Here is a 14,058-nt window from a genome sequence, read left to right as displayed (position 1 = left end):
GGGTCTTAAACACCCAGAAGATAGTGCACTATTTTCATAAAACATATTTTTAGACTTGTTTTACACTGGGTTGCATTTTTTTTTCCTGTCAATTCATTGACAATCTAATATTTTTTTTCCCCAGGATGGTACTTTGCATTATGTATAACCTGATTTAGGGCAAAGCGATCTTCAGTAAATTTATTTTGCACGTTTTCAGCCAGTATGATCGTACTCTGCTGTGTTATTTCCATTTCCACAGTCTTTCCTTGCCGGACTTTTTTTTTGTCTCGATCGTCATAAATCAAAAGGTTTTTTATTGCTTTTATTACAGTGTAATCGCTCGGTCTACTCTGTGACTTCATCACCACCTATATATTTTTTATCGTGCCTTTTTGCAGTCATGGCGTCTCACGTAAAACACTTCAAGTGACATCTCGACCAGTTTATAAACCGTATGGAGTCACCAAGGGAGATGCCACTCAAGCAATCTTTTTATATACATTTTATATATAACACAAGCGCTTTCAGACCTTAAAGCAATGGTCGAGCGCTAAGGTGCCACTTTATTTTGTACGTGTAAGATTTACCAATAACAAGCGACACTAATGAAACACACATGGGATTATTTAATAAATGAACACCTATCCATATCCCCAATTTAAAGAAATATATCAATCAGCCTATCGGCCGCCTTCCAGATGGAATGTTGTTGCGTCCAGCAGCGTTTGTGTAAAGCGAACCGACAGTGGTGTCCACCTTTCTGTGTTTCGTCACCCGAGTGAGACCTGGTAAACATGTACTCTGCTGGGCTGCCAAATGTTGTAGGCAGTCAGACGCCTCCTCACATCATACGAGACCAAAACCCCCATCACCAACCAACCAAAGACATCACCCCACCAGCAGCAAAAGCAAGCAAACACTTCCCTAATGAAACCAAAAATGCTTCAGGGTCCGTCCGGCCCGCCAAGACTGTGGGAGCTCACCACGCATGGCCCATTGACAACAAACGCTGCCTTGTAACTGAAAAAAGTCAACCTTTCGAGCGATGTCTCCGCTGAATTATGCACCATTACAGTACTATACTCTTGACTGGTATATTTTATTATTTTCTTGGTAACAGGATGAGTCAACAAGTCTATATTTGCAAGGGGGCACAGCTGCAAAGCACAGAACAATGTACACTATATTGCAAGCAACAAAAACAAACCACAGCGCATCGGCTCTTTGCTCTGGACGGGCAATGATTTTCTGTGAAGAAATGTTACCGTGTAGTTCTACAAATAAATCGTGCCACTACTGCAAGACTTCTCTCTGACAATCAGAAAATAAACACCAAATCACCCCAAATCCTAAAATCTCTCCCACGTTGCCCTCCGAATGAAAACCCAACATCAACTACACGATCACACCCTGGATATTTGGGAAAAAGAGCTGTATAGCTCATCGGATTTCTCCAGTATGAATACATATTCTGATCTTAACATCCTTAATTGATTGACTCACACGATGCACGTCTCCTCGCGTCTCGCTCTACTCCACTAAGGTCTCCGTTTTTGAAATCTCAAGTCAACTTCAGTGGATGGTCAGTATTTCTCGACTGCTGTATGGCACGAACTGGATCTGTACCTGCACCAAACACGCACTATATTATTTGGCTGCTATACATTGCCAAGTGACAAGCCACTTAGTTGAACCATCATTTGTGGCCAGGTAGCTACCGCAAAAGAAAGCGCTACATCGCTCAGTGATCCTCCTAACCTGGCAAAATAAAATTAGTTTTAGTTTAGTTTACAGCATACATCTTGCGATGCCGTTGCACTTATTTAGACCCCCTTTTTGAATAAGGTCGTAGAAAACAAATTCACCACAGTCGTGCATTTTACCTTGAAGGTAGAACGCCTTGCATCCGTCTTCGGACAGCCTCTGCAGCAGCAGCCTCAGCAACGACCCACACTTCTCCCCATCGCCGTCCGCGTCTCCGACGCACCCTTCCGACTCTCCGTGGCTGCCGCCACCACCACCACCACCCGCAGCCTCCTTATCCTTCCCATCGACATCGCACTCCCGGTCATCGTAAAGCACCACCACCTCGCTCCGACAACGGCACGCCACTCGCTCCTTCTCCAGCTCGCCGTTACCGAAGAGGGATCGCACTGGGAGATTTCCGCGCCGCAGACGACGCAGCATGAGCGTGGGGAGCGAGACGTTCACGGCGCCCTCGATGCGAGCCGCTTCGAAGAGTTCCCGGGCGCGGCAGTCGAGTAGCAGGAGGGCCCCACCGCTGTCTAGCTGAGCCTGGAGCCAGTCCACACTCCTGGCACGGTTGGACATGGCCGAGGAGGCAATTGGCAGCTGTTTTAGCAGCAGATCTTGGGGTCAAGCCTCCCAAATGCCACCAGCTACAAGGAGGTTCTTCTTTGTTGGTGGCAAATGCTGCGTTTGGCGATGACGATGATGAAGATTCTGGTGTGGTGTTGGCAAAATTGGTTGAATTATTGAAATTTTTGTTGTTGTTGTGATTCTACAATGCCGTGGGCTTGACACACAGCGATGAGTTGGACGATTGTCGATTGGTTGTTTAATTTGTGAATGTGGTTCGATGTTAAGGACTTAAACGAGTTGTAGTGGGTGGCGTGCGGTGACGATTGATAAATATAAAAATGTTTTGGCGAGGTTTAACAGGATGCGTTAGAATGTTTTAAAAAGTCAAATAAACTTAATTACGCAATCACTCTGCTGATACGAGCATAATTTGTTAATATGTATCTTGATGTGGTGTATTAGAGATACGTCAGTTATTAAAAAAAACAATATGCGATGGATGGGTGGGGGTGATTTAAAATGTTTGGTTACAAGTGAAGACGACGGCGATGATGATCTGTAAACAATCTTCCAAAGTATTTCTTGAAGCTTGGAGTTTTGTCCGTTTCTTCAAAGTCGCAATATTCACGGTCCTTGATCAAAGTTACTTCTCTCACAAGTTAATTAAGAGACAACAACGTCTGGTCCCCAAAGCTGCCACGACGTTCTTCCGAAAAAAAAGGATGTTTTTAATTCTTATCGGTTTGAAAATTAAAAAAATAATTGTCTTGCAGTGAAGGAAAAACAACGTGGATTTCGTGCCGAAGCCTGTTCCTTCCTGGCGTTAGCAGGCACAAGTCAATGTTTGTCCTTGCCCCTCTCTGCCCAGCAATGTCTTGTTGTTAATGTGCACGCTCAGCTGTACCATTGTTTTAAAACTCAAAACGTTCGTAAAGAAAAGTCAACGTTGTTAACACGTTGCGCGAATATCTTCGCTAGACATCGTAACTCCTGCTACCTTAAACTACTGCCCGCGGGGTTGAGCGACCAAAGTTTAAACCGTAACGCCTAAATGAACGAGCAAATAAGTTGTATTCGCCACACATTAACGTTCACCAATCGTACATTTCATTCACATGCTGATATTACACGCAGCAGTACGTATAGCGACACGGTCTTAACGTAAACAAAACCATTGCTTTACACCCAACCCACCAACTTAACAGCCCTATTGCCAAACGCACATCACCTACCCCAAGGAACAACGCTGTTTTCCCCCCTAAAACCCCAAACAAAATGAACCGGTCAAAACAAAACAAAAACCCACCACTCGCTTATCGACGACCTAATACTACAAATCGACCGCGCTCGGCCGCTATCACCGGTCAATAACAACAACAAGATAGGCCAAGCAGCGAGACGAGATGAAGATTCGGTGTAAGCTGGAAGGAAGCCTTCTGCTATGGTGGTGATGGTGATGTGGGGACGTAGACAGAATGCTGGTGGCACAGGCGACTGCTGCGTCGCGACTGAGCTCATGAATAGAAGTCGCGGCCACGCAGCCTCTTTCATTAATAACCCTCACGCGGTGGAGGAAAGGGGGTGGGGGGGAGGGGCCCTTTAAATACCTACAGCGGATAGGCACGGCGGTGGGCGTCAACAAGCAAGCCGCAGGTCACCGCCCCGCACGGCGCCCATTGGCTGTTGGAAACCGTGCTAGGCTTATGCGTTGTAGGAAATGTGATATAGTGGGTAATCTCTTTCCCCTCGTCCCCCCCCTCGCGCCCTCCGCTCGTCCCCCCCCTCACCCCTCCCCTCACCCCCCTCGCCCCTCCCACGCACCCCCCCCTTCTTCCCTCTGAACGCGTTGCTCCGTCACCCCCCTCGGCCCCCCCTGCCCGCCAGCCACCCCGCGCGACCCCGCCCACTTTTCTCGTGCTCGGCCAATAGGCTCGAGGATTCGGGGGTGACGTCAAGCCCGTTGCCACGGTAACGTGGGGGGGTGTTGGGGTGGTAAGGGGGTGAGGAATTGGGGACTTGTTTTTTTTCGACATTTTTTTTAAATTCTTCCCCCTCCACTAAATCCGGAAACTGTTTCGTTCTGAAATCGCAAAACGCCTCGGAGGCACCGAACGCGGCTTGTTATGTAACTCGGTGGTGCCAGGGTAGCCGCCCTGCGGACGTTTAGTGAAAGTTTTCGGCGCGCGTGGGTTTCTTGCGGTTCTAAGGAATGGGGGCGCGTGGGCGTGATTCTTGTGAATGGGACTTTCATCCTCAGCAGCAGCAGCGGAATTTGAGTGCTTAGTTTTAACTCTTGCACCGCACTTTATGTATTGTATAGATGTATTTACCCCCCCCCATCCTCCTATGCTTCGTGTAATATTCCTGTGACTTTGTAATTGTGTGTTTGCACAGTGTGTCCTGTCACCTCCCATATGGTAGACACGGGAGAGAGGACAGTGCATGAATGGAGCGCGCCATTGTCAACAAAGTGGCCTTCAATGGGTGCTCAATGGCACGGTTAAAGTAGAACGCATAGAAAGTACTGCACGCAAAATGTACATTTAAGGTTGCCACTTAATGGTTAGAGACGAGGATGGAGCGTGTATTATAATTCCCAGGTCTTATTAAAACGTCTCTGTGATTTGTAATAGAATACAGAAATGAGCATAATTCAGTTCCAGTAACATAAATTGCATCTCTTATAATCTTGATTTGAAGCTTTCGTGACTGCAGGGACTCTGGTTCTTCGTGACTTTACCGAAAGAACCAAATAATATGCATCTCTTATGTATATAAAAACAAGACACTCGTCAACAACACTGCCTGGAAATAATATATTCGACGTTTCAGGTACAACAGCAGCACTAGCAAATAAAATGTCCTATATATTAAAATCTCAGTTGGTCTTGATACTGTTAAACAAATCGATGGCCTCTTAGTGCAAACAATGTCTAATTTTCAATTTAAAACAGAATAAAACAATTATTTTACTATGTTTTATTTTTAATATTAATACAATAATTGTATTGTTTTATTTTTTATTATTAATACAATTATTTTATTGTTTTATTTTTATGATTTTATTATTTCCCTTCTACGTGACTTTACCGAAAGAACCAAGAAAATGTCTAATTTGGTCATGAAGTGGTTAAATAGGGTAATGACGTGAGTACATTACAATCAACATCCCGTGTAAAATGCGTGGTGTAGTTGAACGTATAAGATGTGTACGTTTCCATTACAGTACTGTACACGTATTTGATCACCGTTCCAAGCTTACCTTTTTTTGTCCATGTCCTTGTTCAAATGTTACTGCCCGGTCATTATATAAATCCATTCATTAATCCCATTCTTTAAAAGAGACGATTGCCCATTCATGAAATGTCAGTCAAACCGCCGGCGGTACTGTAATTGCCCACTGGTTCATATGTACCAATCAAATAAAAACCAACAAAACCAGCTTTGGTACCACAATATTGCCCTTCTTCCTCATTTATTGTTCGTCATGTTTGTACAGACTGCGTGGCTTTATTTCCTCTTTAAAAGCAAACGCAGTTTAACCGGCGTTCAGAAAACCCACGTAAACGTATACAACGGCACTGGTGTTTTTTTTTAATTTTAAATAAACATAACATAATGAGTACATTCGTGAATGCAACACCAAGGAAAACGCACATAGGAAAGGAAGGCATACAAGCTTTACAGCGCATGTGTGTGTGTGATAGGGCATGGCTGGCAAACTAAACAAAGGCACTGCGTCTCAAACAAGCTCAAGGGTATGAATGAAAATCAACAAATATCCAACTGGCCTAACATTGCATTGGTCAGTGAAGGCTACAGCATGACTCCAGCGAAGAACATGTCATGGCTGTTACTGTTCGCTGCTTTCAGTTAAACCTTGAGAAAGTTTATTTTATTTTATTTCAAAAAGCTTTTGTGAATGAGACACGTATTGACAAGAGGCCAGAATTCACACTCTCGACTGGATAAATTACTTTTAGTATATATATACACATACAGTAATTTCTGATTAATTATATGCTAGCACGTCAGCCAAATAACGTACACGCAAGATCGGAAATTGCTGAAATCCTCAAAAGTGCTAAGACACCTATTAACAACAGCAAGGATGAGCGCCTTGAGCTTTTTTAACTAAAAAAATAGAGATGACAAAGTCATCCTCTCATCCGATAAGGGCAATGTTGCTGTCATCATGGACAAAACCACATACAATACAATTCAGAACCTACTTAATGATGGCAGCTATACCAAAATTAATAGAGATCCTACCAATCGCCTGGTTACGAAAACCAACAACATCATCACTGATTCGACATCTTTAATCGTACCAAGCAAGCGGCTTTCCTTAAAACCCTCTGCTGCTAAACCACCCAGATTTTATGGCTTACCATGAATCCATTAAAAAGGTACACCACTCCGTCCTATCGTCTCCACCATTAGCGCATCCACCTACAAACTGGCCCGATTTCTGTCTGAGACCTTGCAACCATTCACTGGTAAGACCTCCTCAGATGTACTTAACTCAGCTCACTTGATATCTTCAATTAAGGACATCTAACTATCTCCAGGTGATTTGCTTGTCAGTTTCGATGTGGTATCATTGTTTACCAAAGTTCCTGTGCCTGACACCATTGCAATAATTGAAGATTTGGTCCAATAAGGACTGAATGCTGGTGTACTGGCCCTGGTTAGACACTGCCTCACCAACACTTCACCTGGAATGGAACATTCTACAAACAAGTTGAAGGTACCCCAATGGGTTCTCCCTTATCTCCAGTTGTAGCCAATGTTTTCATGGAGAAATTCGAGACAGATGCCATCCAGGCATCCACCCTACGTCCTTCCTTGTGAAAGAGATATGTAGATGATATGTTCATCATCTGGCCACATGGCCTACCAGCTCTGGACCAATTCTTCAACCACATCAATTCCATACACTCAGCCATCAAATTCACCATGGAGGTGGAAAAGAATGGCAAGTTACCATTCTTGGATGTTTTCATCGAAAAGAGACCTGATGGCTCAATGGGACACTGTCTACTGGAAAGTCATCCATACGGATGCCTACCTAAAATCTGACTCTCACCACCATCCATCCCAGAAGAATTCCCTCATCAAAACGCTACACCATAGAGCTCGTATTTCCGACCATCACCACCGAGCCAGTGAACTGGAGCACGTACACCAAGCCCTCAAGAAGAATGGATATTCAGACTACACAATCCATAAAGCTATCACCCCAACCGTTGGGAAAGAACCATCTGAGGACCCAATCAAAACCATCACCTTGCCATACATAGCAGGGATCACCAAAATATTTCTAAAATCATGAGCAAACACAAGATCCAGGTACGATTCACACAGTACGTAAAATTCGTGATTTGATCCTATCTGTGAAGGATGTGATCCCTGACATGCAATACCCCAGTGTCTACAAACTAAGCTGTGTCTGCGGCAGCAGTTACATTGGGGAAACTAAGCGACATGTCTCGGACCGGGTTCGTGAGCATAAGGCAGATCTGAAACACGGTAGGACCAATTCCTCAGCCGTCGCTGATCATTATTTTAATGCGGTGGGAACACACAAAATGTATTTTGCCAAGACGAAGATACTCTGCAAAAACACTGGCTATCAGCAAAGATTCGTTCATGAAGCAATCCAGATGTATAAACACAGACACAATTTCAACCAAGAAGATGGGTACAAACTGAGTAATCATTGGAAGGACGTTATTAACCAGTTTAGGTCATAACTGGCTGTGATGTTCCCTCCCTACCTACCAATGTTAGCAGTTATTTTCCACTCTCTGAGTTACATTCACTAACAGCCATCATTAGCTGTGTTAGTAAATGGCGGCTTGCCATCCTTTTCCACCTCTATGTGGTGATGGCTCTTTCCTAACAATTTTCCAAGCTTACATTTACAAGCATCTCAAACCTTGGTAAACAGCTCTTTGATTGGGGTAGACCTACTGCAGGTGACGGAGACCTCTCCTACATTAACATTAGCTGCCCCGCCCATCTCTAAACCTTGATAAACAGCCTGCCTCAGCAGCTTTCCCCCTCTTTTATTCACCTGATGACGATTGCTTGTGTTGCGATCGAAACGTCGTGATATTGTTATTATTTGTATTATTTTTTCTATCTACGTGGCTTTACCGAAAGACCCAAAGAATAAGAAAATTTACGTGCGTTATAGCATCGTGTTGTACATTCCTGATACTTTATTGTTTAATGTATATTAGTCAGGTGATGCTGCAATAATTGTAACCAGTTTGTCAACTGGTAAAGCATACAAAGACGACCACACAAAAGACCATATGGCATCGAAGTCACCAAAACTGAAGGACATTTTCTGATATTTGGCAACTGCCTGATGATTTTGGCTGTAACTACCAGCGAAACGTCATACCAAAATGTTGTGAATTGTTCCAACACACCTGTGTGCTGAAGCAGTCATATATTGGCACGTGTGCCTACGTGATAACTTTATTCATTGGCTGTGTCGGCTTGAGAAGGGTAAACACAACTCAACATTTACATTTCACGATCTGACCCAAAAATCAGTTATGTAATATGTGATGCCCTGGTCACTAACTGCTGGAAGGCACTCAACAATAGAGAGCTATGGAGCGCAAACTTGGGTACTCACACTTTACCCCACCATACGAGACACACATCGATCTAAACTGTGGTTGTACCCATTTGTACTGTTTGCAATTCTGTAATTATTTTTGGCTTCATTATTCTAATTATTTATAAACACCACTTGTTTTAAAAAAAAGATTTGTACACATGATGGTGTTCTAATGTTTTCAATCCATGGATACCACGCACCATGTATACCACTCACCACTAATGTTTGCCAGGAATTTAACAGCCAATTGTCACTCTACTGCTGGATGAAAACCTGCCCACACCAGGGAGGTCTTCAACACACCGGTGGGCTAAAGTAGTGAACTATTTGTTTTTTGTCAACGTGACACTTTTTTGCTGATTGGCCGTGTCGGGTGGTGGAGGGTTACGACACATTTATAAATAACACGATCTAACCCAAAAACTTTATTATGAAGACACCATCTGTCACAAGTGTTAACCACTGCATCACCACTGTTACTCTCCAAATCACAGAAGAACATATACCAATACAGGTGAACGCCTCTTTCCCATCTTCTTCCATCGTGTCATTTGCTGCAGAATAGCAGACTTATTGTAGGGAAGCAGCAATTTAACACGTAAGCGGAAAGTGTATTCTTATGTCAATGGCTCTATTCAATTGATCTATTCTTTATATCTATATCCGTGATTATCCACTAGTTTCCCCCCAAGAAAAATAAGTGGAGTAAAATTGCGGATGATATGATCTCTGATATTGGTCCACCGCATCACTACTGATACGAGAAGCTATCCCTGTATTCCACCTCGGGTGCAACTTAATCCCAGTGAGCGTGACAGTGACACACGTATAACAAGAGGAGAGGCTTTCAAGCCATCGAGGACAGTTAATCACGGATCAAGATCAATCAATTTGTCTTCCAAGAGAACGCTTGACAATTTTGATGAAGAGAACATCACTGCAGCTGAGTAGCCCATCAAATTGTAAAAGTATCTTCATTTAATAGCGTACAGCCATCCGCATATATATATATAGATACATCTCTGAGTCAGAGACCTTGTGAATGGATCATGGATGGGGAGTTAATGGCCAAATTAAATAAGAAAGTATAAAGGCTTCCTGGGTTCAGGCTTGATAATGCCACTCCAGTGTTTATGCGCGTGAGTCTGAGTGGATATACAGCCACCACTTTGTGGCATGAGACCACATTATTTTGAGACTACATTATTACACGGTTTGACCAAAGAAGACTTATCTCTTAAATACAATAAATTCAGAGTGATTTGTACAATAAGCATTACATTGTGTGCGTTTTAGCATATGACTCATCGGTGTTTCTGTATTTTAAGAGTTCGATTCCCCATCCAAGGTTTACATCAGTGGCGAACGATATATAAATTGATCCTTGTCCCACCACACCCACCAACCAGCACTGAACACCGCTTTTTTTTTTGTTTCCTTTATTAGCCTGAATGTAACACCAGCAAAGCATTCGCATAAATACTTTCGCGAATTGTAAAATCATCAATTGTCACACATTGAATCGTGCATTGCGAGCATACGATTGCGACGGATCGATGACTCCGTGTATCTTTAGATGCCTACGATTCTGTAGCACTTTAACATGACGCTTAAGTGAGTTCATCCATGTCATCTTGTTAGCTGCGTCACGATAACATCAATAATCTGACTCATGTTTGAGTCAACAAAGAGGTATGTGCAGTCTCATGGTTCCCAGAAAGTGAGCTTCAGGCAACTCAAACTAAGGTGCCTTCTTTTTGGCACATTTGAATTCCTTATGGACGAAATTTAAGTGTTTATTTGCCACATATCTCTCACAGGAATGTTAAGATTCCTGTGAGAGATATGTGTTAAGATTCTGTTGTCAAGACACCATTTGTCAATCCAATGAGTGTTCATTAAAAAAAACATGCTGTGACGAATGTGATTTTTGTGTTTAAAATGTCTTTCATTATTTTCCAGAATTCAAACACAGAACTGGCAGCAGAGCAGCAGGTATTTTTTTTAATGAAACACAACTACAATAAACAGTGATTGTATAATATGTAAATTAATTTGCCCAGAGGTAACTGAAAAGAACACGGTGTTATTTTTTAATCAGGTAAAATTATATTATTCCCTTTCTCTCGAGCTTAATATGTATGACGTCTCACTGCTTATGCAACCAGACCTGTTTATTTAACACGCAGTCAAGGCAGGTCTGCTTGACATAACTGCGATGGTGGCGTTCTGTTAATTTATTGGTAACTAAAACTGAGATGTTAATTGAATTGGTTGGCAGTGCTTCATTTCTGACTCGATATTTTCTGGGACACTGCGAGGCTGGCTTTGAAAAATCGATTTTGGCGTAATGCAATGCCACTAGATAGGCATACAAGGTATGCAAGGTATGAACACATTTTTTTCATGAAAACAATATGAGGTGTATATAGTGTGCCAATATAATTCACGGAACTGCGTTCTAGACTATTCTGGCTGCAATTATTAAGTTTATAACCCTAACTCTTCTGTAAGAGTGAATCTTCTATGCATCATTATTATAGGCTTCTTTACATATGCACACCACACGGCCATACATATATATAATGTGAGGAGGTGACGTCGCCCAGAGGTAGCGCGTTCAAATTCAGCAGGCTGCCCTGGTTATTACTGCGAGTGTATTCACCGTAAACATACGTGCCTGCTTCGTTGCTGAACGAATGCATTATACTGGTAGGAACCTACTGGTTACACCAGCCCACAGGGGATTATTGTGTCCGTCCGTCGTGCAGGGAGGGGCTGGGTGGGGAGGGGAGGGTGGGGAGGGGCTGGGTGGGGAGGGTGGGGCTGGGTGGGGAGGGTGGGGAGGGGCTGGGTGGGGCTGGGTGGGGGGTGGGAGGGGTGGGGCTGGGTGGGGAGGGGCTGGTCACCCCGTGGTGCCCTTAAAAAACTCAACGTTTAACCTACTCACGCCGGCTTGTGCCCGCCCTCACAGTCGGGCATATTTGCGGAATACACCACGCCGCCGTTGACCCTGGCCATTGACCGAGCAACCCAACGTTCCTACCAGCTCCCTCCGCAGGAATGTGTTAAGGTCGCACATATTACACACAAAGTGCTTGCCACAAATGAACCACGATACTTTGCTGATTCCATCAAGGAACATAAACCATGATGAGAACTCTGGTCATCCTTGCAGCAGCTGTTGGCTAGTAATCAAACAAAGACGGTCACTGCATCGCACGCTTTCAAACGTGCTTCTGCGGCTGTCTGGAACACTCTTCCTTCCGATATTAGGAAGCCACTGGAGCTATGCACGTTTAAATATAGATTGAAAACTAATTTTTTCAAAACTGCTTTGTGTGCTTAGTTTGTTGTATTTCCCCTGCACCTCCAATTAGCACGGTTGGTTATGTACGGTGTGAAAGAAGTTCAACATACACATATACATAGTGGACGTCAAAGACCCCACTGACTGTCATTCGAATTCGAAAAATGACCTGCAATTACTCAGTTGGCATTACAGAGCAACTATTCGCCCTACTACTGGCAGACTAATGCCTGTTTGTAGGCCAGGTGCTGAGTCACTGAAGCAGGGATGCTGAGAGACACTGAACTACCATAATTCAAATCAGGGTTTCAACTGCCCCATGATTAATCTGAGTTTTGAGGTGTGTTGAGTTGGTAACCTTAGCTCACTCAAATATGACCAAAAACATCTCAGCACTTAAGTTATTGTAACTCAAGTTGGTTTATTACAACCTTACGTTCATGGGTTAATTGATGTGCATAAAAACATGTTTCGGGCATTAAAAGGTGTGCCCCTATTGTGGTTAAAGAAGCCACATTAATGATTTCACAAGTATTTCTATGAAATCATCCCCCGGAACAATTCTCCCGACACAATTTGACGTCCTGCCAGCTGAAAAGTTTAACACGAACATTAATTTGTCTTGAGGCTTGAGTTAAAACATCTGAAACAAAGGAACGGTTTGAAAAAAATGTTTTGGAATGATCACTGTACGATTTTATCTTGGAAGTTAAAGTCTCTAGAACATTCAGGAGGTCATCACAGCCAACGACGCCATCAAACCTCACCATCACTTCCTTCCTTCCACAAGCTTCCCGCAGCTGTTGCAAAAGTCACAACCGAACTCCTTTAGGTGTGGTCTTAGAATCTCATCAACACCACTATTTAGCTATTGCCCCCCTTCCCCATGTTGCACAGTCAACACGTCCTTTATAGACCGCTCTTAGTCTGGTCATCACCATCACCAACACCATCTGCTTTTAGGTCTTCCCCTTGGCCGTTTGCCTCTGAATGCCACTTGAAGACTGCCTCGGTGACCTGCCCTCCTCCATCCTGCACGCGTGCCTCTTCCCGTCGATGTTTTTCTTGCCGCAAACTGTAACATCTATGAAAACAAATAAAACAAAATCCCCTCTTTCTGTGCACCATTCGTATTGCTAAATGCGATTCGTGGATCCTCCTATACAGTCGTATGTACAGGTGCCTTGAGTTAATCTGAACAAATACACCGAATGAATTAATAGCGCCCTCCAGTAACATTTTAATTAGTGAAACAGATGCTCGTGACAGGCTGCCCCCCCCCCGCCCCCCCCCCCCCAGTTCCTTGCTGGTGTTTCATTAAAAAAAACGTGAGCACTACATGCACATAGTGAGCAGAGAGGTATGCATAAAGTACTAAACAAAACCACGTCATTCATATTTTAAATATTAGAGGTACACTATTTGCTTCTAAAGCTCACAACGCGTGCACCGAAGCATGCGTGTACAAATCAACATGTTTACCATTAAATCCACACAGATGGATTTGTTGAAGCGTCACCCACTGGTCACCTCGCCTGCCAGTAGGCTGAGAGACGCACGGAGAATGATAATCACTGCGTGATCCACCAACGCCACTACAGTAGAGCTAGATTACATTCAAATGCTGTAATATATGAAGTCAAATATCTATTTCGATAAATAAATAAAAAATAAAAGCGGTGCTTCATTTCGACCGGAACAGTCCGCATCCGTCGCGCCTTATCGCGTCCTTCACGATGCCTCGTAGCCTGTGGTGGGGTGATTGTGCGAGGTGGCGCGCAATAAACCTTCGCAAACACTGCAG

General features: G+C 43.6%; 1 protein-coding gene across 1 annotated transcript in view; it reads right to left on the bottom strand.

Annotated features, from left to right (window-relative positions):
* Nucleotides 1–3,856, bottom strand: part of LOC144731732 (dual specificity protein phosphatase 6-like) — a 33,545-nt gene extending 29,689 nt beyond the window's left edge. The window contains exon 1 of the mRNA XM_078612934.1: nucleotides 1,866–3,856. Within this exon, the coding sequence (XP_078469060.1) occupies nucleotides 1,866–2,313 (448 nt within the window). The 5' untranslated portion in view covers nucleotides 2,314–3,856. The remainder of the gene's footprint in view (nucleotides 1–1,865) is intronic.
* Nucleotides 3,857–14,058: the final 10,202 nt, after the last annotated feature.

Source organism: Lampetra planeri, chromosome 40 (genome assembly GCF_965212315.1).
Source record: "Lampetra planeri chromosome 40, kcLamPlan1.2.h2, whole genome shotgun sequence".
Lineage (NCBI taxonomy): Eukaryota > Metazoa > Chordata > Hyperoartia > Petromyzontiformes > Petromyzontidae > Lampetra > Lampetra planeri.
The sequence above is the reverse complement of the archived record's forward strand: the minus strand, read 5'-3'. Positions and strand labels throughout refer to the sequence as shown.